At 37.1% G+C, this 25,801-nt stretch overlaps 1 protein-coding gene across 17 annotated transcripts in view; it reads right to left on the minus strand.

Moving 5' to 3' along the window:
• The window catches only part of TNRC6B (trinucleotide repeat containing adaptor 6B), a 133,664-nt gene that overhangs the window by 103,434 nt on the left and 4,429 nt on the right, over positions 1-25,801 (minus strand). For 15 of the 17 annotated variants that reach the window (XM_074578386.1, XM_074578374.1, XM_074578353.1 and 12 more), the window contains exons 2-3: positions 14,104-14,176; positions 9,493-9,591 (exon numbers count right to left, since the gene is read on the minus strand). In XM_074578386.1, the coding sequence (XP_074434487.1) occupies positions 9,493-9,546 (54 nt within the window). In that variant the 5' untranslated portion in view covers positions 9,547-9,591; positions 14,104-14,176. The remainder of the gene's footprint in view (positions 1-9,492; positions 9,592-14,103; positions 14,177-25,801) is intronic. The other 2 variants (XM_074578303.1, XM_074578270.1) reach the window with 1 other exon arrangement.

Consider the following 25,801-nt stretch of genomic DNA (forward strand, 5'->3'; position numbering starts at 1 on the left):
AAAAAAAATCGGGTGCCACGGGAATAAGTTATTTCTCTAGGAATCATACATGGAAACTCTGTACCTGTTGAAATGTACCAACATGATTTCAGAGTACTTTTGTAACATTTCTTAGCAATCTAATTCCACACACGCTTAATGCATCTTTAGACAACTATTACATTCTCCCTTCTTCATAATACACTGTCTTGTCTACTATCCACAGTAAACAGACTTTACACAAGTGACAGGAAACGCTGACATGCTTTTAATGTTGCTTTTACCCTCAGGGGAACTGATATTGCACAATGCCTTTCACGTTCAAGTGTCCTTAGTTGTCCGCAGTCTCTTATCTACTGTAATGATGAAGACCATCACTATTATTTTTACTGTCAAGAATAAATTTAAAAAAAAAAAAGTCTTCTCCACAAATTCCATATCCACTTCTTCCATACCCAACGAGAAAAGAAAAAATTTTGAGGAACCGAAACAATTTCATACCTATCTAATTCATAAACTGAAAACAAAGTTGCCCTTGTAGGGTCATGCAAATTTATGAAGTCTTGCAAAACATATGAAGTCAGCAAGACCAGTGAGTTTTACAGCTTTCAATGACTCAGCCAAACTAATCAGACTACAAATGATTTGGAAGGGTAAAGTAATCTTTTACTGTCCATGGATCAAATTTTTCCCCAAATACCTATCCCCTCAGTCTGCCTAAGACAGTAAGACTGAAAACATTTACCAATACTTTGGCATCTACAAGATTTTGTATTAAGTGGCTGACTATATAGAAGTCTAACATTGTCACATTGACGTGGACTACAACCACTGTCAACAATGTAAAGCCAATACCGAATGGAAAGATATCAAAAGGCAATATTCTGAAAAGCTAGTTACCCCTCAAATTGTGTGCCAGTAGTACACCTGCATGAGAAGGGACACTTTGTTAGCAAAGCCACAAAGCAATGTCCCGGACTGTCTCTGACTCCAAAATCATACTGGGATTATACCATGTCAGCTCACAAATGCAGAAATGCTTTTATTATTTTTTTAAGCAAATATTATTTGCTTTTCTGGTTTTTTTTGCAAAGTATTATGAACTGCTGTAATCAACTGAAGAAGAGATGCTATTGGTTGAGAAAAAACTAATGAGAAAACATTTATGACAAGGAAAGAACCTTTAGAAGAAAAGAAAAGGTGAGTTTAAACTGAGTTTTACTTAAGGCTGAAGCATTTTTTCCTTTAGAAAGCTCAGAAAAAAGCCTATTCACTGCAATGAAATTCCACACCACATCTTATCCTCCACACGAACTGTATGTATGAAAGGGCTGGATCAAAGGACTGTATGTTAACAGTCCTTACAGATCTCAAAGTTTGGCAGATGCTGTTTTCCAAGGGAAAGAAAATACAACATTGTATTAATCTTCTCTTTTGTGCTTCAAAAGAAATTCAGGGCATTCAGAGATTAGAAAACACAGTCATCTTTCAGTTTAGTGTGTATATTTTCACAATATTAGTCTTCACTACGGGTAAGTATGTTTCAAATGAGTAATCCGTCTTGCCTCTGTCGAAAACAGTACACCCAAATTGCAAAATCTTGCACTTGATCCTGAATTTCTCCAAAAATGTCCAAGCAGCTAAGCTATCAACGGTATTCCTTCAAAACAGTTCAAGTCGCACTGTCTGTTTAATTCCATGTTCTTTTTTGCGAAGTTCTCAACAATTTTACCTTGTTTATAGCTGCTATTTTATAAAGCCAGTAGACCCTGATAACATACTGTGCTGGTTTTGGCTGGGATAGAGTTACATTTCTACATAGTAGCTTGTATGGGGCTGTTTTGGATTTGTGCTGAAAATAGCGTTGCTACACACTGATGTTTTAGTTACTGCTGAGCCTTTTCTGCTCCTCACGCTGCCCCACCAGCAACTATACAAGAAGCTGGGAGGGGATACAGCTAGGACAGCTGATGCCAAATGACCAAAAGGATATTCCATACAATATGACATCATGCTTAGCCATAAAACTGAGGTGGGGGCGTGTGTGGAGGTTGGCAGGGGCTGCCATTGCTCAGAGGCTGGCTGGGCATCGGTTTGGTTGGTGGTATGCAATTGTTTTTGGTTTACATCACTTATTTTTTCTTGGGTTTTACTTTTCTTTCTCTTTGTTGGTTCCTCCCCCTCCCTCCCCTCTTTAAATTATTAAACTGTCTTTATCTCAACCTGTGCGTTTTCTCACTTTTACCCTCCCAATTCTCCCCCCCATCTCACTAGGGGCAGAAGTCAGAGCGCAGCTGTGTGGTGCTTAGTTGCCAGCTGAGGTTAAACCACACACCGTAATTACAGGTCTTTGCTACAATGCCTTGAAATTTGGAAATTCAAAGTTATAAACTCACAAGCAGCTTCCCCACCCCACTCTGAGGAAAGGTTCAACTGTGTAGGATTTTGTAGGAAAGTGTTCTTAGGTTCTTTTTTTTTTGCGGCAACAGCCGCATGAGTAAACTGAAACCTACTCTGACTTGTCAGGTATTCACAAGAAAGTACACTCAGATTGAAAGTTCACCTCTTTGTAACAAGCCAAAACTTTCAAGAGTAGCAGGGTTTCATACTGCAGAGAAACTATCACGTATGAAAGCACCACGTACTAGGCCAGTATTAAACTGGAAAACGGCTTTTTTTAATTACAGTGACAAAGCATTTTGTCCGTTTCATTCCTGTATAGGCCTTCAGCCTGAATGTTTTAAATTATTTAGTGCCATCTGAATAGAAACCCAGTTCTGTATCACTAAGTAATATTATAAGCCCCAGAGACAAAGGCATCAAAATTTTGGATGTTGTGTTAACTACCCAACTAAGATTTTTTTTACCATATTAATTCTAAATCCCACACAATGAAAGCACCAGCCTAACTTTTGCGCTATTGTCAGCATCAAGCAACATCCAGTATCAAAACCAGAGCATAACTTACCCATAAAGGCAGTTAGCAGAATACTCACGCTTTCAAGCAAGATACCCTTCTGACAGGCAACACTCTCTCCTAACAACACTTTCTTCTGAATTTTAAGCTTCTATTTATAAATATAAAGCTATGTAACTTAACAGCTCAAATACAAATACCACTCAGGCAGGCTTATGTTTCTTTATTCTCAACATATATGAAATAAAAGCAAGAGCTTAGATCCTTTTCTCACACACACACACAAAATACAGCAAGTACTAACAGAGTTCTGAAGAGTGATTTAAACAGATGGGAAAATGCTAGTTTACAATTAAGACATCAAGAGGCAAGAAAAACAAGAATTAACCAGGATGAGAACAGGCAGGCAGTAATGTAAGGGGAAGATTCATGTTGACTGATAAGAACAGGGGGACAGCTTGAAGGGAAATAAAACAAGGATTAACAGGTAACCTCAAGACAGCTTGATAAGTGGCATTAGACAGTGAAACTAAACAATAAGCCAAACCTCAATGTTTGTGTCATTGGTTTTGAAAAAGCCACCTGAGTATGGAAAAGTAGCCTCATTTCTAGACTACCTATTTAGATCAATAATTATTTCTATAAATACTAATGAAAACATTGAATAAAAATACATTTATCTAACACCATACTGTACAGAAACTTCTCCCTTTTCCTGTACTTATTAGGAGTTGATTATTATAAATTCTGTGCAGCCACTTTTTTCTCAAAAATCTTGTGTACCTAGATTTTTATCATACAAACATTAAAAAGGCAGAACTAGCTATTTTTCCTCCTTTCCCTTCCACAACACTAAATCAAAACCATGACTCGTAAATACCTTTCTATAAATTACTTAAGTCAAAGTCCCTCCCTCCCTGCAAATTCACAAGCTTTTACTTTGAAAGATGAAGGAACAACAAGGAGGGGAGGGGGAAATTTTATATTTGACATGAAAATTTTAATTGCATTTTTTGAGAAAGAAGTTTGCAACATACACTCAAAACTCCTGCCAATATTGAAAGAAATCTAAAAATACTTCAAATCAGAAGTAAAATTTTAGCTTCCTCCTGCAGTATTTTCAGCAAAGGAACAACCGAGAAACAAAGTTTAAGTGTTGTCTGTGCAGTAATCCTTAACAGATGGATGAAAACAGCTGAAAAGAAATTAGTCACAAACAAGAAGCGCAGTGCTTGTTGATATTTTCAGAGTACCAAGCCTGTTAATGGAAAAAGCCTAGTAATCACTAGTAGCAAATTAACTACCACAAAATATAATTTAAAAAAATAATCATAATCTAAAGAACAGCAGAGTCTGTGGGGTTCCAAGTAGAAGAGAGACCCTGAAAAGCCAGAAACTAGACACCTCATCACCCAACTATTTTATAAAGTGAAAGGACACTTTGCTGTATGATATTCACTGACAGATCATATGGATAAAATACACCCAACACTCCTGTCAAATAGGACATCTACATGACTTCTACATCTGCCAAAAATAACTACATTTTTTAAAACTCTATGCCCATTTGAAAAGCTTGCTTCTCTACAGGATGTTTCCCCTCTTTGTGGCACTAATATTAGATAATTATTGGAATCAACAGCATGCTATTGACAGGTGACAGCTGTCTTTACCATGTTGATGCCATGTTAACAGAAAGAGTGTTTTCTGACAGTCTGACAACAAGGAAGAAACTGTAAGATCAAAGAATGGAAACAGTTAAGATGGAGAGCCCTGGCAACAAAACTTCCAAGACAGTAGGTTTCTCCAAAAGCAACCTATGAGGCTGGAGGTGGGAAGGGGAAAGAGCATCTGCAGAAACCACTCTGCTGGAAAGCAATCCAATGAATGACAAAAGGATACACTGCCAAAAAACTAAAAGGGAAGAACTGTAGAAGCTTCCCCATATGCAAAGTCGAGAAGAACAAGAGCACTACTCAACTACCATAATATTAAAAAAAAATAATAATTACAAAATGAAATAAAAATGCATGCATTAATAGCAGTGTGGAAAACAAATGTTAAGGTGAGGACTGAGTCCCTCAGTAACTTTTCTTAAGCTTAATTACGAAGAAGTTGCCACCGGATTTCTGTCATTCATTTTACGAGTGGCGAAGGCAAGCATAAAGACCAACTTTTGCAGCAGTGCCACTAGGCTGACAGGAGTCAAAGCAAGACTATTGCTCTTCATGATGCCTGACTGCAGCGATTACATTTTCTAATCATATCTCACATAATGTTAATTAGCTTGAAGCACATATATATTTAGTTTTTAAAGTGACCTGCTCAGCTCTACATAAGGCACAATTTTTTTTTCTTTTTCAGAAACAGAAGGAAAGCTCCTTTTCTCTTCGAGGCTTGGTCTTGATATGTCAGAATACTATAAAGTCTAGGATGCCAGAAAATCTGAAACAGTTAGAGAACCAAACCAGTTCACAAGGAATAAAGCATGATATATTATTTGTTTTCCAGTGTATGATAGTGTCTTCATGTATAACTTTTTTGGTTATTTTCAGACTGGCACCATAAGAAAGTTAATTCTTGCAGTATGCATATCTTTATATCCTGAAGTTCATGGTATCTCCATGAAAGATGATTTTGATGTCATCCCTGACATCCCAGAATACTTCGTTCAAGTATACCTCAATCTACAATAAATTTAGCTCCTCAAGTTATGCCCTAGTGATTCATGAAGAGAGGTACCAAGGCTTCTTACTGGTTAGGACGGCTGACAGCATTAACATGCTGCCTCTTCCCATGCTACTGGGAAAGAGCATAAAAAGCAATGCAAGTGACATCTTTTCTATCAAGTATATGTTATTTTAACTTAAGACTCCGGCAACAAATACTGATAACTGGTCAAGGGATCTGCAGTCTTAGGTAAAGGAGACTACTATTCTAACCACTGCTTTTCCAGCAATATGCATCAAAAGGAACCCCTTTTGCCTTGTCGTTTTGTGGAGTCATAAGAGTCAGGTATCAGCACTCCGAGATACAGAACTTCACGTAGTGAGCCTTACACTTTACAAAGATAAATTATGAGCATGTCTTTCCATGGTGATAAATAAAGACAAAACACCTTGATATCAATATAACAAAGGTATCTCTAGAAGTTAGTACATTTACTTTCTTTTCCTCAAGTTCAAAGTATGCTTATGGAAAATAAGACAGATCAATTTGCAACTCAAGATCAGCTTAAGACAGTGTCATAAGTGATTGTTAGGTGACGTCTTGGCAAAGACCCTTCTTGGCAAAATATAATACATCATGGAAAGGATTCAGCTACAGAGTTCAAAGACAATTTTCCATGTCTGCTTGTTCAAGAGCTTTTTAATTTAAATTCAGGTGAAGTGATAACACGCACATTCTGCAAGAGGCCCAAATGTAGGTTTCCCACTTCTTGTCAAGTTCAAAACTGAATAAGATAAAAATTCTGAACAGTGGTGAAGTACCTACTAAACCCCTGAGCATCTTGGACTATGAAAAGAAAAGAAAAAGTATCAAGCACAATCACAGCAAGACCCTTTACTACTCAACAGAAATACTTCAAGTGTAGCTAATACCAAGGCATTCCAGCATGTAGGCCTGGGTCTTTGCCTTTTGAACATAAAGTGGGTTTTAGCTTATATTTTATATTATTTTATGTTTGTACACAAACAAAAAAGTATAAAAATAAATTCTACAATCTTTTCCTCCCCCTTTTGCAACAGTAGCTTTAATACTGTTACTGAAGTCCTGCAAGATTGAAGAAATAATTGCAAGACAGAAAGCTTGCCCCCTCTTCTTCCATAGTTATTCTGAGACAGCCCATTAAAGGTGCTACGAATCACCATAAACGGTTATTTCAATCTTTGTATTGCATGCAAAAATCTCTTTTTGGCTAGAAATGAATTATTCAGAACAAAGGGTAAGAACCGGGCCTTAATCTGACCTCATATACAATATAATCATACTTATTGTCACTGAAGTAGCTGGAATCTGCTTAATCAGCATCAACTAATCTCCTAAAACCTATGAGCTGCAGACTCAACTTCTACAATGTTCAAGGGAAGAGCTTCAAAGGAGCTGCTAACATATGAAGCGTTCCAAGTCCTTCTTAAATGTTCATACAAAATAAAATGTTAGAAGACAATGGCTTCCGTAGATATTTAAAGGCTAAAAAAAGTCATTTCTAGTGAAGGCAAAAGAACAGGTAAATTACAGGATTTTTGAGAACAGAGTATAAACTGAGTGGGATCCAAAAGGATTGCTGGTACTTAAATATGGGTATGAAAGAAAAAAACACCTAGAAAAACACAAAGAAAAGATCCACTGATCTGAATAATAAACAAAACAAAAATTATATATTTAGCTTTTATTTACAGATTAGTGTTTTGGAATGGTTAAAAGGGGAGAAATGAAAGGTCCAAATATTATATGACAGAATAGATAGTTATATTAGTGTCTCTGAAGCACAAAACGAACTTCTCCCAAAAATCCTCATGTCATCTGCCTGGAGAAGATGGGGGGGATAAGGAAGGAAAAAAAAAAAATGCCTGGCACAAAAACCCCTAACTGTATTACTGAAGGCCTAAAAAATATTTATTAGAAAAACATATCCGCAGGAAAATGGCTCACTAGATCATGTAAACATTTGTAAGCTAAGGACATAATTTTAATGATACAAGACAGTCCAGGGAATACACTTTGCCTAAATTTTTCTAGGACAAACCCTTTAACTGTTATAGGTATAAAACTCTCCTGAGACCAGGAAAGAGAGGATAATCATTTACAGATTTAAAAAACACTGAAAAATACACTTCAATGAGTAGTCCTGTACATCACAGGATGGGGAGAAGGACTACACGTAGTCATGAGTCTTTTCTGCTTAATATATACTGATTCTATATAGCTCTTTAATTAATAACACTGAATACCAGGTGTATGATTCCAAATCACCCACGCTCTCTAAATGACAGTTGTTTCAAGGCAATACTGCATACACACTTAGGTATTCAAAGTCAGTCTAAAAGATTTGTTTTGAAACTTAAACTCACTAAGTTTTTGAACACCTAATGCTGGAATAGAGATACAACCTTCGCCATTACACCCAGAATTAGGAATGCCAAAGAAAGGCATACTTTTCATTGGAGGAAGAGTATGTTTCACAAGACAGTTACTTCAATCTACTTCCTGCCACACTGGCAAAAAAAATGAAAGCTGTGTATCTGCACGGCGGTTGGAACTAGATGATCTTTAAGGTCCCTTCTAACTCAAACCATTCTATGATTCTATATATATACACATACATACAGGCACCTGTGTGTATATAAATATGTACACACGCACAGAGATTCTCTCTGGTGAAAAGTAAGCACCAGTAACCATGCTAATAAAATCAGTCATTAGTTGCACCATGATGTTTCCTCTCACATGTCAATCCCCCACTGAACCTTGTAATCAGATCCTTGTCAAGAGATGCATTCAATACTCTGGATGACTGCAGGTCCATCCACTGATATGTTTTCGTTTGTCAGCTCCTAATCTAGTGAGCCTTCCTTCAAAGCTATTTAAAATTAACACGTTCCCTAAAGTACATGCAGGAAAATTGCTAAATCCTTTCTCTAATAATTAATCACCTCTTAACTTGATGCCTACAGGTTTAAAAATGTTTTGTTCTATTAGAACATAAAACAATGAGAACATCTATCAAAAAACCTACAGCTAGAAAACAACAAATTTTAATTTTAGTAGTCTAGTTTTTTGCTTTTTCAGCCAGTCTCTTCCACAAAACTACAAGCAAGCTAACAACGATTCAGATTTTCATGAAATTTAGAAGCCATATTTTAACCACAGATCAGTTGCAAAGCTAACACTAACTGGTTGAGATAGTCAGGACTGTAAAATAAATTTAGAAACCTATTGAAGAGTATGATAATCTCTATGTCATTATGCAAACCAAAGTCATTTATGACTCAACATCTGTATCTTCAGGAAGTAAGCAAAAAGCAGGACACAGGCAACATTGTATTCAACAGCACACTTTATAGCCTCTTGTCCCAACAAGGTACGTTGAGAATCAGAGACACCTTTAAAGGCAACACGCTATCCAGTCTCACAACAAAGCACATGCTAGGAAGTACAAGGGAACATGGAGCAGAATACCTTCAATACAGATCAGTCCCTAATCCACAAACACGGACACCTGCACCTAAGGGTCCACATGCCTAATTCTTTAAGTCAGTTGAGAGGGTGGGTGGGTAGGACAGAAATCTTCACAAGCCCTCCCAGTTCTAACAAATGGAACACAATCAAGGTTAGTATTTCTATACAAGAGTTTCCTCTTTCCTTCCTGGGAGTGACCTAAGACACGCGTTCCAATCCTTAGTAGACAGCAGAAAAGCCCATCTTTAAGGCCTTTGAAAACTTTATTTTTTTAATGTTCTCCAGAGTAATAAATATTATTTACTTGCATGCAGGTATTTATTAAAAATATCACCAGCAGTCAACGTTCACTCCACGTATCCCCTGTTTCATCCAAGCAAGCTCTTGTTCCTCCAAAACACAGTGGCATTTACCTCACTGACCTTGGGACTGCCTTCCTCCAGTATTTCTCCCTCATCAGTTTGCATGGGAACAGGATCTGTGCAAAGCTCTGCAGAAATGCAAAATACTGCCTAAAAGATAAAAAAGAAAGATATATTTTAAAAACAATGATTTTTCTGTCTTTAACAGTGTTATGCGAGATTGCTGTGCACATAAGTAACCATTCTAGGCTATGACCTTTAGTGTTCCAGTCCTGCATATATTCGCTGAATGTATATGTTTTACAAAACAAGACAGCCACTACTTAGGATAAGACATAACTCTACTTAATTAAGAGAGAAGAAGCACCTAATAGGAATATACTTTCTTTTTAATTTTAAAATATGTCATTGCTGAGTATTTTACATATTCATTGTGTTTACTCATTAAAGCTATGGTCAGTGAGGAATAATCACACGGACTAGAGATGAGCAATTCTTACTTACTAGGAAATAGCTTTTGTGCAAATATAAGCTTCACAGATTCAGCTTACAGACAATCTAAAGGTTATTAGTTTGAAAAATTGTTAGACTTCCAGTGATCCCACAGTACCTCTGAATTGTTACTTTAGGGTTTTTTTTCCTTGACTTCATTTTAGAAATAAATATATTCTAGGCTCTAAATGGTTCAGGGAACTGATGAAGTCATTCATCCTTAGGTCAACATTTCCAATCTAACCCAGGTCAACAGCTTCCAGTGTTTCCAATATTCTACACTAATTGGTAACTGATTTTAAAATTTGTTTGACAGTATCGGTGCAGTTCCAACTGAATAAAATCTGCACCCCAAACTCCATTCTTAGAATTATAAAGTAATTTATGGAAGAATGCAACACGGTTTGGGAGATTGTGGTTACAAAGATTAGAACATCTACTCCAGAAGATAAGCCATCTTTCAGGGGTAATGGATCAAAGTAATCAATTTTGGAGATCAAACGCACCAGCATAAATTCAGTAGGAATCTCTGACTCCCAAAATGCGAGATGTAAGCTATCAGCAGGTCTATAACATTCAGGTATGTCGAAAGTAAGGGCTCACACTGAGTAAAAACTCTCTTAAAGCCAAGAGCTGTTGCCTGTAACAGCTGTCCCTCTCAAGATGCTCTAACTCTTCAACTGCACCAGCATTTAAAATCCATTTAAAGTCTCTCTACTTCATTTTTGCACCTCAGCTACAGAGCTGCTGACTCTACTGTCACCTTCACAGCAGCAATTCCAAGCCTGGAATCTGACAACTTTAGGAGTGCAAATAGTAATGATGTCAAAAAGAGCAAGCTTAGAAATTGTTCATCTAGATGCACCTCCTTCCTTTCAAGGTTAACGCCTGTTCGTAAGGTAAAACTCTCTGCACTGCCAACACCTTCTGTATGTTATGCTTAGGTAGAGAACATCTTTTATGGCTATTAAGTTGACACAAGGAATGAAGAATATACTCTACAAACATAAAGGTGCTGAAGCTACAAAATGTTGCATACAACTCATTAAATCTTATAGACAACAAGCTGCTATGTTCAGTAATATCACATATTCTCATGCAAAGCATCAGAGCTGTAAAGACTTAGAGCATAGTCATTTCCTTTTCTGGGGAAAGGGGAATGCGGACAAAGCAGAACTCTCACCCAAATCCTCACCAAATATTTTGCCTGCAGCATATAATCAAAAATCTTAGGTACAAAATGCTAAACAAGACTCGTATCATGCATCCAGGCTAAGAACTTCCTGCATAGAACAGGCATTTCTGACTGCCGGGCCACCTTCTGCTCTGCAGCAGGAGGGGAGGAGGCCAGGCCCGGCGGTCCCTGTCCATGGTACTTCACCACCCCGGATCTCTGAAACCCACCCAAGTCCAGAGCCTCCGGAGCTGGGAGTTCCTGAGCACGATTTTACAATAGCAGATTCAAGTAATCGGGAAACCCCACAGATCGTTAGACATCTAGTCTGATGTCTAAAGGCCAAAACAGAAGGATTACTGTGGCAGTGAATTGGCTTCAAATCAGAGAAATGAGCAAGACTGAAATTGAGCTACAGAAGCATTCAAAACAAGGTTATAAAATAAAACAAGACCAGTTAGGTCAGGCCAAGACCACTGCAAGGACGCATCACTGTTCATGCAGAGTGCTGGAAGAACTCAAACATGAACCTCTGAAAAACTGACACGTTTATCTTCTGAGATATTCCTCACTACCAGAGGAATGGAAAATGCCAAAATTTGACACCAGTTTTTATGTATTACTCCTGGAAGACGACAAAAAAAAAAACCCTACCAACAAAGAAAAAAAAAGTCAGTAGAACTAGAAAATAAAAAAAATAAAATAAAAAGGTTACAAGAACAAAGATAAGCAAGCTCTCACACAGAGGATGGATTAAATACATTGGAACTATACATAGCTCAGAGAAGAGAGTAAGAAACAGAAAAACAGAGAGAAATCTACAAAAAAGGAAATGTAATGAAGAAGCAAAAGGGAGTTTGTTCACTCTTTATTTACCCTGTAATTCATGTTTTATCAGCTTAATATTCAAAAAATTTATCATACTATTTCATACAATGCTCAGCTAGAGTGAACTCACATGGGATGGCAAGAAGATGGACGTTTTAAAAGGTTCTGTAATTTATTGGAAAAATTCACAAGGGAAAAGGAACATCCACCAAAAATCTTGCAGCTGGTGTAGAACACCCTAAGCCACAAACCGCAAGAGGTGTTGCAAGAGGAAGTTTTGCTGAACACTACCCTTCTACTGTATTTTTCCCCATTGCATTTCCTTCCAGCTTCTTTTAGGAGACAAAACATCAGGCAACAAACGACAAGTCCAATTCAATACTATGATTTTTGTGTTGTTTCTGCACATGTGAATTGATTCCCGTGGCCACTGGCACAAGAGCGCTGCATTTCAAGTCTGTTTATTGCCAAAAGCAAGCATTTGGGGATTCCTGAATCCATGGGAAACTACCTCTGTGGCAGACTTTTGTAACAGTCATTTACAACTGAGGATGATTTCTCAGCCAACAAAGTAGCTGCTTAGTGCCAGCCCGTGAAGAAACAAAATAATTATTCTATGTTGTTGACACTGCCTCTTCAGCTCACTAGCTTCTGAATAGAGGACCGAAAGTCACACATAGGGTAGTTTATTTTGTACACAGAAGATAGACAGGCAATCAAAATTTGTGCTAGTGTCCTACAGGATTGGAAAAAAGGCCAAATGCCAAAAAGCATTTATTTACTTATTTCCAATATTTACGTGATATGCTAGGTTCCCAGGGGATAAAAATATGTAAAGTTTATAGACAGTGCATTTGAATTTTCAGATATGACATCTATCAAAAAAAAGTCACCCTTGGAAAAGGTCAAAAGGATGACAATTCTCCTCTTCCATTCTTGCATATACCCACCAAACCTACTTCAGATGGGACTAAAGTCCTCCAGTCTTTTTATTTACCTGACGTCTTCTAGAAAAATTAACCAACTTTGGCTCGAGTGAGAACTCCAAGGAAGGTCTGATAAATAGCAATGCACAGATACGTTAACATGTCGCATGTCTAAAGTTAGTAACGGTTTTTATTTAACTCTTTAAATTATCATACAGAGAAAAGAATCTATTCTCAGAGGTAAAAACACTCGTTAATATGAACTAGCTGCAGTTCTTATGAACTTTAATGTCTACTATAATACTGTCCTGTCATAAACCAACATGGCTTTGGGACAATCTGAATTATCATTTAGTCCTATTTATGTTCCATCTCTTTCTGCAGCAAAGATGTACACATTTCATTCAGTGGTATCACTGGTTCCTGTGAATTCCGAAGTCTAAACTGAATACGGCCACTGGAAAACCCTTGGCGGACAGTAAGGTTGTGCAAACTGTCACCATTACAGACAGTAAGTAGAAATTGAGGGTAGGTCCCAAACTCTCTCTCAAGAGCACAAAACAAAACAGGCACACAAGTGCTCTTCAAAGATGATGATCTTGTACACATGGCATACTTGAAAAAAACAAAACAGGACAAGGTGATACTGTACTGAACTATATCTTAAATGAGACTGTACTTATTTGATGCACTCGTATTGATACATGATTGCAATCATTAGTCTCTATCTATGTACGTGGACAAAAAAAGTGTTAATTTTTAACACATGATCTAGCCATATCATATCTAACTGCTACAGCTTTACATCAAGTTAATTCAGAATGTACAAAAGCAACAAAAAGTTAACACATGGAAAAGAACAGAGTATCTTTTGTCACTTGAAATGTGAGTTGAGAGGTCCTGAGATGAAAGCAAAAGCATCCAGAAGATAAACAAAACTTTAACACAGCTTTATTGCTTGTAGGAACTAATCACTTACCAATTCCAGTGTGTTTAAAATCTCATCATAAATTAATTAATTTTCAAAGAAAACCATCATATCCATCAACTTTAGCTGACAAAAACAAATCGCATCAGACAGTTACAGAAAAAGCTTCACACCCAAACCCGCAGGAAATAACATACTAGAAAGTATATAAAACCAGCAATATATCCTATAGTTAGTTAAGGATTAGTACAGGCTAATGTTCTTCCCACCTCCAACTTTCAAGAACACAATATTGAACTTTGGTTGATTTTTACCTTTGACAGTTTCCAAGGGCTGCCAAAGCCCACAAGGATCCGTCCTGGCTACATTCAGTGCAAAAACGAAACCCTAAAAGGAGGAAAAAAAATTTAAATTTTAAAGGTCAGCCAGCTGTGGGCATTAATTGATAAAAAATCATATAAAAATTAAAGTCAATTGTCCCCAAAGCTCAGCAACCCTTATTCCCAACACTTATAGAAAAAGTCATATTCATCTTAATATAGTTATGTAGTGTAAGCAAAAAATTGTAATCGCAAAAGAAGCAATACAGCCTCCCTCTTCCCCCGGAATATATGCAGTATTGGGGAGATGGAGAAAAAGAGCTACAGTTAGAGTTAAGGAGAGAAGTACCTTTCTCCTCACTATTCTTCCACTTTAACTGCCACCCCAGTCTAGGAAATTATTCTTCAAGGGCAAGAAATTTACATATTGCAAAACGCATTAACTTGCTGAACCTTAGGCTCAAATTTAGCCTCAACTTTTAGAAAACTTAGGCTTTTATAGAATAAGGTTGCACCACTGCTAGAAGTGCATTTGTAACTACCTTGGAGAAAATGTTAAAAACATAATACTGCCTATTGTTTCTGCACACTTATTATTCACCCACCACCACACAGATTAGACCAACCATCATTTTTGAGAAAAAAAAAAAAAAAAAAAAGAATCCTTACACTGGGACCCACCAAACCATTTAAGAGGTATCTTATACCTGTATCTATACTATTTATTCTGCTCTTATTAGCTTGCTCTGAATCTTCCCTAAATACTATAGATACAGGCCCAACACTGAACTTTAACAACGTATCTTGCATAGTGCTGAATCTTGCATAGTGCTGAATGACAGAAACCTCATACTGATATTGAACAGGAAATTCCCCTTACAAGGATTTACTGCCACTATCAAGAGTTTCTGTAAATTTTGCTATTGGAACCACTTGAAGAAAAATGGCTAACATTTCCTCATAGGTACAACAGGAATACCTCCTAAAGTGAAACCCATCGTTTAAACTAGGTAGACATTGCAAATTTTATACATGCTGAAAATATTATTTGTTTGGTAGCAAGTTCCAATTTTCTCATTATTAATCATCATATTAACCCCTTCAGAACAGTTTTGAACTGTTTACGCTCAGTCTTCTCAATCAGTCTGAAGCAGTTTTCCAAGTGAAAGGTTGACATTAAGTACATCATCACCTTACTATTACAATGCCCCAAAAGTATTAGCAACCTTATAGACCACACCTAAATTGAGAATGTTTTTACCAAGCATGGCATTTTAAATCATTGTTAGAAGCTACGGCTCTGGAGACAGAAATCTAACAAAACTCAAACTCTTGATTACTTTTACAATAAGTGAATGCATACTCTGAAATGAGTAAGAAGCCATAGCATTTACCACTTGGTAATATTTCCTCCACTGAAAAAAATGAGCACCTGCTTTCACCTTCACAAATTAAGTCAAGCAACATGCATTTACCTGGCTTCATTAGATAGTAAGAGATTAAAGAAATACTTCTGCTACTAAAATATATTGAAAATAATATGAGGAGGTAAGACTAATCTGCTCGGTTGTCTGTAAGTTTTCAATTTTCCCTATTAATTTCCAAAACTATAGGAAAAAAAATTGAAAAATTGATTCCTCAACTGAATGTTGAACTATCATCCATCTCCCTAAAACATCTCAGAAATATCCAGCCATGCCATTTAATACACTATTATTAATCTAAGCAGTCGAGTACACAGTCTCTATAGGTGGAGTCAAAGGCTGCTGTAGACTTTAGCAGTTTTATCACGCGTTTCTGACACATACCTCCATCCAGGGAGAGTATCAGCCAAAAAAGCAAGACTAATGAAGTGTCTATGCAGCTTTTGACAGCATAGGATCTGAAGTTGGAGAATAGGAGATACTGCAGAAGCTGGCCAAAAACCAGCTTATCCCAGAAAGGGATTGTTGCAGGCTGGATGCTGAAATATCGTAGCATTAGTATCTAGAAAAGCATGCAAAGTTCCAGCCAAACCAACACATACTTATGGACCACTAATGTCTCCACGGGAAAAGAGAGAAATGCTACTAATTTGCCAATAATCTGTCTTATCTCATTACAGAGTCTCATTCATGAAGGAGTATGGATTCCTATCCCTAATTGAAAAAAGCCTCTCGTCAGTATCTATCTAACTTATTATAGATATAAGACAAGAAAAGACTGATTGCCCTCCTCCTGTTACTCTGACAAATTTAGGCCTATGTTTCTAGAGCAATAACAATGTTAATTAGCAAAGTCAAAGTGGCACAAGAGAGTAGAATCCAGTAAAAACAGTTTGGGTTAAAGACGGAATGCGATGTGCAGCTGAGTGTCTACCACAACCAGAACAGAATTTAAATATCATGCATACATCTCCTCCTAAATTCAAATCCTCAGAGAAAGTATCTACTTCTGCCGGCAGCCAGGGCTTTAGGATGAATCAACCCGCTTGTCTGGACTGCGTAGGAAAAGTTTAGCCAGGAAATCAGACACAATTTGATTAGGTAGCCAGAGGGGAGGAAAAGGCAAACCAACCAAAAAACCCACCCACAATTTATGCACCATTCTTCTGACAGAACAAGGTGGGGGGACCACCCCCTTCCCTCCAAGAACTGTGACAGTTCATAACAAAGTATTAATCAGCTAACTACAACAGTTATTAATTCAGGCACCCAGGCACACTGAAAGATCAGACTCAGTTTCTATTATCTTGCCATAGCAGAAACAGTTCATTATAGACCTACATACTCCTGGCTTACATATATTAAGTCCTGTCCTGACTGACTAGAACTGTATGCATGTACAGCGTAACCTCCCAAATATTCTGCATGTATTTCTAGTTCCAATATAGTCAAATGCAGCAATCTGCTCAGCTGGGTTAGGCAATCTATGAAGCAGCAGAATACCCTGTACAGTGAGGACTCCTAGACTAGCTTTTTTCAAGCATTTTTTTTAGGATGCTGCACATCTTCCCACATTTGCGCAGCACCAAGTTCTTTACTTACAGCAAATACCTCCTTTCTGGTCACCTCACAAAAGCTGCCTCTGTAGGAAGACCAAAATATTCCAGGTGCACAGAACTGAAAGGAATAGGCTGACATAAGGAAAAGGCTTTCTTCAAATTCTTCCCCCTAACCATACAAATCTGGAGAAACAGTAAACACTGGTAGCACGTGTGACAGAATTTCCTACTCACTATGAGATATGACAGAACAGTAGGAAGCTCTAAAAATATAATTCACAACTGGGAATAAACATGGGGCGAAACTGGATTCTTGTATAAGAACTGAGAGAACACACACAACTGTGTCCAAGGAAAGTGATTATGTAATCCTACAATAACTCCTGAATATTAAATATTACATGTCAAAACGAATCCCATTACCTACCAATTGTCGGATATTTAATCCGATTTTGAAAGAATAACATATCAGCACCACTGAACTGGCTAACACTCAAGACCATTTCAAATCATTCAGAATCCACCACCCTGTCTTAACCACAACTAGAATTAAATACTTCAATTTTGGTTTTGCAAAACATAACCAACTTCCAGGAATGGAAAGAGGTCCAGAACTATTGGTTTACCACTATATATCCAAGTTAACATCACTAAAATCTAAATTATTCCAGTTGCCATAATTCAGGCACCATAAAAGAAAGGTTTGTTGTGAAGGAAACAAACAGGTGGCATGTTTTTAAATTCACTGCATCATCTTGTTGGCTACTGCTCATGCTTAATGCACATCTAGGGACAAACTGTTCCCGTCATTGGACTAGCAGCCATAAACTGAATATTTTTTTCCTGAGCATCTAGCATTAACTAAGAGCTTTCTGGGCACGATTTTCATTCAAACAATTTCTGACTAGCAACAGTACCTTTGGAGACAAAAAGGGGGCCCTTTGCTGCCACTGTGGTTTACTGTCCCTTTGCTAAGTGGGTAAATATTTGACAGCAGGAAATTTTAAACTTATTTCTGACTTACACTGTGGATTGATTCCGATAAAGCAACCAAGAGCGCACACTCTGCTCAAAAGGCCTCAAGCTGTCTAAAAACATCACCTCACAAAAAACAGCTGCTGACAGCCACAGAAAACCAGCACATACCCAATTAGGGTACTGGGAAGTTGGCTTAAAGTCATTCACGACTTCAAAACAGTACAGAAATATTTCATGTGTTTTCATCTGTAGCACACTGTCACTGTAACAGTCATGATTTACTATAAAAATTATCCAGTACAACACAGGTCTCATTGTGATAGTCCTTCTCCACTTCACTTTTCAAGACTGAAAAGGGAAATGGAACTCCTAATCAACTAGAAACAATTTGGTAGGGGAAGGAAAGGTGCTACTGGTGCTCGAGAGAGGATTTACAATCTCTTTCTTTCCATTATTAAGAACCATCTCTTTGCATTAGTTAGGTGGAAGGAAATTCAGGATTAGCACTTCAAGGAAAACCAAACTAAAGATATGACTCTAAACAAAGCAGCCAGGAGGAATGGGAAAAGGTAGAAATCCTCAGCCTCTTACTAAAAAAAAAGAATTTTAAAAAATCCTGAGAATAGCGTTCAGCCATGGCAGCTTAGTATTCCGCAAAATCACCGTGGTGTTCTACAGCAAAACACAACAGGGGATAAAATGTCCATTATGTTTAATTCAGCGTTGGCTGCACAACGTCCTATTTTGTTCAATATTAACTTCTCTGCACTGATGTTTTTTGTAGTATATGGAAAGTGGTTCAGCTGTTAATGATGGTATGACACAGACACTTTCAACAAGATAAATAACTGTGACTTTGAATAGATATCATGTACATTAATCTGTATTGCTATTTTAAGGGAACATGAGTAGAAGGACTACACAGAAGTTATGTCATTAACCTGTATGTACAAAACACAAGCCCCAATTCATAGCACTTAAGTCTTTTCATATCAACAGCCCAAATATATACTAGCAAAGCACTTTCATAAAACAGAACGCTCCTGAAGATGTCAGGCTTTTTGCTACATGGACAATTACACATAAGCTGCTCAAGAAAACCCACTGAGTTGTGTTGCTTGTTTGGTTGGGTTTTTTTCATTAAACAGCGTCTCCCTTTTTTACTCAATGTTAAGGAGGACAGGAGAAACAAGTGCAAAAGGATACTTCTCAAACCACATTTATAGAGCTTTTTTTGAGCAAACGAGTAATGACTTGTGCCTTCATAATCTTTAAAAAAGCAAAAATTTTATTCACTTGATCACCTGGCTACCAGATAATCAGTTTCAAAAGCAGGGTAAGGAAAGGCAGGCCTGGACTGAACAAAAATGGTCTTAAGCCAGACTTTCTATTTAGAAAATCCTGTTTCTAGCTCTTGAATCTGAAGACAGTCTTGAAACATGAGCTGAAGACAGAATATTGCATCGCCACCTTCCCAGTGTTCCAAAACATTTACATAAACAACATTCAAGGTGCTAAATGTTCCTCCTCCCACTAAAGGAAAAATAAATTGAAAAGTGTATTTTTAAAAATGTTTTGCTTACACCTTTTTGCCACTTTCTACTTGCGAAAAGCAGCATAAAAATTCACTTCTTTCCTGCTCATACTGGTTTTGATAAAGAATCCATTAAAGGTTACAGTGAACATAAAAGGTGTTTGCCTCTACTTTGCCTCCGCAGCCTATCATACGCTACACATCACTTCTCAACTGTAATCAAGGTTACGTCCCAACTATAATCAGCCCAAAGCTGCCAACTGGCTAAGTTTTCCAAAGTCCTTTGTGCTTTGTCCCACTGTCTTTTCAGTGTGGCTGAAGCATGTATATACACACACGTTTATATACATATACACATATATGTGTGTGTACCTACATATGTATATGTGTATATGTACTAAATACACAAAACTATTTCCACTTTTCTTTTCAAGTCCTTCAACACTCTACCACCGTGTTTATCTTAACTGACCAACAGCATCCTCAAGACAGTCAGTGGCGCAGTAAGAGTTCTGGTGATGACTGGAGCATCTAGGAATTAAAACCTGATGAGCTGAGAACACTGGTTACTTTTTCCACTCTGTATCAACGTTTTACCCTGCCAATATAATGAAAGAAATTTTTCAGCAAAGTTGGAAACAAACTATCACTTTAAAAAACTCATTCTTTTCAGTTGTTCATCTTCTGTTCTCTTAGGTCTTGCAAACAAATGCTTTTCAGGCACAAAAAAAAAAAATGGGCTCTTTCACACATCTAATACTGCTTCTGCTTGATAATGGTGGCAATGCTCCGAATCCTAATGGCACACAAGCAGTCATTACCATGAGTATTACAACTATCATGTAATTTAATTGTGCCCTGGTGGCAAAAATGGGGATGCAGTCAACATGCTCAAAGCCAGCAACCAGTGTATACTAGCACTCCCAATGCTTCAGCATTGCTGGAGCAAAATTAGTACAGAGGTAGCAAGGCTTTATTTCAGGACATTCGCAAAATGTCAGAAAGTCTTCAGAATACAAAGGACTTGAATTTCCAGGGGGAGGGGTGAAGAGAAGAGGAGGGATGTTATACTAGAACAGAGACTTTAAACATTTTCCTCCATCTTAATCAAAATATTATGATGAGAGTGAAATCTACTTCACAAGAGCTCAACTTTATACCTAACTCCTTTAATGCTGGTAATTCCAACCAAATCATCCCATCAGATTGTTCAAACCACGAAAGACAACTCAGGATCGAAGGGTTCCCTTTTGAGCCACAAGTAACAGTCACTAAGTCCTATATAACAGTACATTTATCAAAACCTGCAGTAGTAACTAAATTAAAACTGATAAGGTAGCAAGCAGACATGTGTACGGGAAGGGGGGGGGGTGGCTTATCCACTGACACATTTAAATGACAACTTCAGCAGTTACAAGAGTTCAAGACAGCACTACTAAAAATCATTCAAATGCATCAAGAGGATTGGAAGATACTGCAGCTTTCAAACTTTTCAGTTCTTACTGTCTTCCTGTATTACAGTTTCCTGTGTCAAACCATCCTTTTCTTTTTTTCTTTTGTTTTGTTATCTTTTACAATAAGAGCAGCACTGTTAGGAAATTCACGCTACTGCAGCAATAGTGGTGCTAACCCCTACAGCAGTCATGACAGAGGGACATGCATACCCTGCTGCACACAGAGAAGCTCTAGGTGACGGCATTACTACAAAGCTCTAATGCAGCTTTGGGTGGATGTTTATAACCAGACTGAGCCAAGACAGAGGACGGTGGGGGGTGATGGAGAATGAAGCTTAAATCACAATTTGCTTTTATTTTTTACTGCACTCTTTGCAAGTTTACACCCTGAAGTTTTCCAAATGAATTTTCCATATTTATTACATTTCTAATCATTAATAACTTGTTTTTTTGTTTTACACAATGACATTTCACCTTACTACTAACATGATTATATACGCAGTGAAGTCCAAGATCTTAACACTATTATTGTCAAAAGAATACAAATACTAAGTTGTTAAGCAAATAATTCTGAACTATAATTGCAAACACCAACTTTCAATATAACCAGCTGCCAAGTTCAACTTCATCAATATTTATAGCTTGATATCAGTCTGAATTGTACTTCTCAGCTATTTATGCACCTCAGAAAGAAACAGGAAGCTAATTTTCAAAAATCTGCTCTATATTCAATACTGTTTTTTCAGTCTTCAAAGAAATGAGGCAATACGCTCATTTTTTAAATGGCTGAATTCTTTTTTCTTTAATTTTAAAACAAAATGAAAGTTATTAGTGATCCAATCCTATCTTCAACACTACAATTTCTAATAAACATAGACCTACCAAATGTGGAATTACTTGCAAGAAGAGTTTTGGACCTGCTCAAGAATGCGCAAGATCAGGGCCCTAAATTTTCAGTCTTTCGGGCACAAAACAGTTCTTCAACATTCATATCTAATTACCTCTGTACGTGGCATTTAAAAGATAGGTAACCAATCTTTATTATTTCTGCCAAAAATATACAGTCTGCTTTTTAGGCTACCCACTTGCAATAGATGACAATTGATTTTCACAGTCAAACTCTCCCACCGTATCAAAAAACCTGACTTTTTAAATTTGCTCCTAAATGTGAATGTTTTTCACTTTTATATGTTAGTTTTTGTCCATCCTTTATTCAATCTGAAACTGTAGTAATAAAAATTCCCAGTTATTTTTTGAGTTAAAACTTTGCAAAGCTGAAGTTACTTTTAGTTTATTTACATACTCAGCTGAAGCAAGGACTAGTTAAGCTAATACATAGTATTTATACACAAGGCAATACCAGTTTATCTAGTTACCTAAACTGGTGAAAGTAACATTATCCAGCATTGGGTAAGTACAGGGTTAGAGCTGGAAACAGAACAGACCAATTATGTCACTGTATTCTTGCCCTGAGGCCACCACTAAGTTAAGCTGTCAGATGCGTTTTCCACTGCTTATTAGCCAATGCTAAAAGTATTTGATACAATAGGACTTCTACCTTTTTTCCCCTGAGACGCTTCTCCACAAGCTAATTTACTTCTCAATCAACAGGAAGTCTTTCTCAATTTGAATCCATTTTCTGCCATACATGAATTGCCAAGGACAGGGAAAAGAAAGCTGGCCTTTGAACGTGAAAGAACCGGAGGAGTTAACTTCCAACAAAAGAGAAGATTATTGGCCAGTTTTGGTTGCTTCGCAAAAAATTAAAAAGGCCAAGCAAAGAAAGTTACAGACAGCTAACTTACTGCAACTATGTACTTTAAAAAGTGAGTGAAAAACCCTAGCTGTGCAGTAAAAAAAAATATTTTTTCCCCTTTCAAGTACCATTCACAAAGTGCCACCAGAAATGCAGGTAACTAGGTTCCCCCTAACTTTTTATTAAATATAAAAGAAACATTGAAAAACAACTAAAACCTGTACATTCTTCATATTGTCACCACACCAGCCACAGAAAGTGGGTGAGCAGTTCCTGAAGTACCAAAACAATAAGCACAGCTAGATTAAAAAAAAAACCAAAAAAACAAACCAACCAAACCACAACTCGATTTAAGCTTTAGTATCCCACTTTGTTTTGAAGAGCTAGGAAATACATGAGCCATGCCTATATAAAATCACCACAAAAAAGACCCTTAATACAAAGAGCAGGGGAATACTAGTATAAAGACACTATTCATCTTCAAAAAAAACTTACCAATGTGAGAAAAATTTCAAAAATATTAAATATTAACATTTTTTTGCAATGTCAATGAGAAATAGTGTGTATCTTGAGGAACAGTCCCAAGCAAGCACTGTGGCTTGATTCTTTTTCATTAATGTTCCCCTCATCAAAAAAAGACTCATCTGCATTTTTAATTGCAGGAATAGACATCTGGTACAATGCAATTATGATCCAACACAGCAGAAACTTAGACATTTGACAAACAGAAAAAGTTAGAAAGCTAATTTGCAAGAAATTCTTCTCAGAACCCAAATACATATGGAAGGATATGAATTTAAATTACAATGGCTATACTAGTAAAACTTCCGGTATGGAGAAAGTGGTCTTTTTTTAGCTTCTTACTTAGAAGCAGTTTAAACTGAACTTAAACAAAACGAAAGGCCCAAACACAAGTTTCAGAATAAGCATGTTCCCAAAACAGAGTTAAAGTGCTACATCTACAGCCATATAAGAATATTGTTATAATCACGCAAACATATCCAGGAAAAAATCTCAATGCATAAAAATCCTAGAGACCATCACAAAGAAAGAGACTAAAACCCAAAAAAGTAGCTGACTGTGTAAAGCAACTATTTCATGCAACATGTACCATAGTCTTCTTTCTTAAAGTGATTTTCAGCTGCCTCAGGTGAAGGATGGATCATAATTCATTTTGGAGTGAAGTATATTTTGGTATCTGTAAGAAGCTGGGGTGAGGGGACATATTCCCTTCTCAGAGACAAAATTTTTTAATCAAAAATGTATAGTAAAGCCTTAAGTTTGTATTAAAGACATCACTCCTCAAGCTAGTTGCACCCACTAATATTATTAACTTACGCTTTCTTAAGTCACAGTGTGCAAGCAACAGAAACCTCGGACATTTGAAATCATGTTTCACTGTACTAGTAAAGAAAGTGAATGTATAGGTGATTTAACCTTCTACAAAATCTAACTTCTGGAAAAACTTTTAAATCACAAAATTATGGTACTGCTGTATAACAAGCACATTCTGTAGTGAGAAGATAAAACGTACCCTATGGCATTTCAATTATCTCCAGAAAGAGTCATCAAATTATTTCTAAGGATCCAAAAAATGTCCCAGGAGAGAAGTAAAACGTTTTCAAACGTACAAGCAAAGAGCTGGACAACCTGTGCCTCTTCAGCCACACGTAGCTCATAAGACATCTAAGTTTATAACCAGACCATGCTGACACAGGGTTGATGGGTAATTTATAGCTCTTGGCTGTAAGAAGCAGCAAGACAAGAGGGCCTACTCCTAGTAACATTGGTGGATGGCCCTAGGGCCAAAGCATGTTTAGTCCACAGTAGTCTGGCAAGTCCCTGCAGAGTTACTTCTATCTCCTAGAGTTGAACCTCTTCCCTACCACGTGTGTGATACAGCCATGAGACTTGCAGAGAGGTCACAGGCCCAGGAAAGTCAGTTAACGACTGCCTTAGAGCAGCCCAGATGTTTCTGAATTGTGATCATGTGCAGACTTAATAGACCAGTCTTAAAACAAGAATGCCGGCATACAGCTTTACAAACATTTAGCTTCTTGATTTAAAATCATACTTTCAACTTAACTTGTGAAACTTTCTCACAAAGTCTACATACGCCACATGAAGAACACAGTAGAGAACTGCAAGGCTATAAGAAAAAAAAAAAAAAAAAGAGGTACTCTAGAAGGAAAAAACCCTACAACCCTAGGATACGAGATGATCAGGAGAACAAGAAGAAACATTTCCAACTAGCAAAATAAAGGCTAGACTCTGAAAATCTCTAAACTTCACATAAGAAACTTAACGGTATTCATAAAAACTACGTTCTTTGTAGATCACTACCAAATCAAATAGCATAAAAGAACAGATTTCTCCTGATACAGAACAAACTTCACTACCAAAAAAAAATGAATACACTACTGAAAAACCCTCTGTCAGGTTGTTTTTCACGACAGCACTTTTATAATGCTGTCAAGAGCTAAGATGAAATTATAAAAATTAAATGCAAGTAAAAACATCGACTCTTACTTTGCTACTCATTTAGACAGCTTAGAGGGCTTCCCCTCATACAGGCAACATGATATTATTGTATCACCTTTTGCCTAATCCTCTGTCAGGCTATCTAAAATTATCAACTCTTTGTTTTGCAACTTTGCTTCTTATCCTTTCATCCGCTAATTAGCTTTTCAGCCTTCAATCTTCTGCCCGACAGGGTCAAAATGTATTGACAACCAGTTTATACTTTACACATTTATTCTGGCCAGTGTCCTATAGCATGTAGCACGAATGCTGCCTTATAGTACCTCCCATTTCTCCTGACAAGCAGTATGTTTCTCCACAGACTTACAAGCTAAACCAGGTAGGAGCTACTTTCAGATCCGTTTTACCCTTCTAAATAGGTATTTAAAAGTTTATAGACAGTACAAGTCTCAGATAGAACATCAATCTTCTTCCCAGATTTTTTCCACGGAGGAACTATTGTGTTT

Source organism: Larus michahellis, chromosome 1 (assembly GCF_964199755.1).
Source record: "Larus michahellis chromosome 1, bLarMic1.1, whole genome shotgun sequence".
Classification (NCBI taxonomy): Eukaryota; Metazoa; Chordata; class Aves; order Charadriiformes; family Laridae; genus Larus; species Larus michahellis.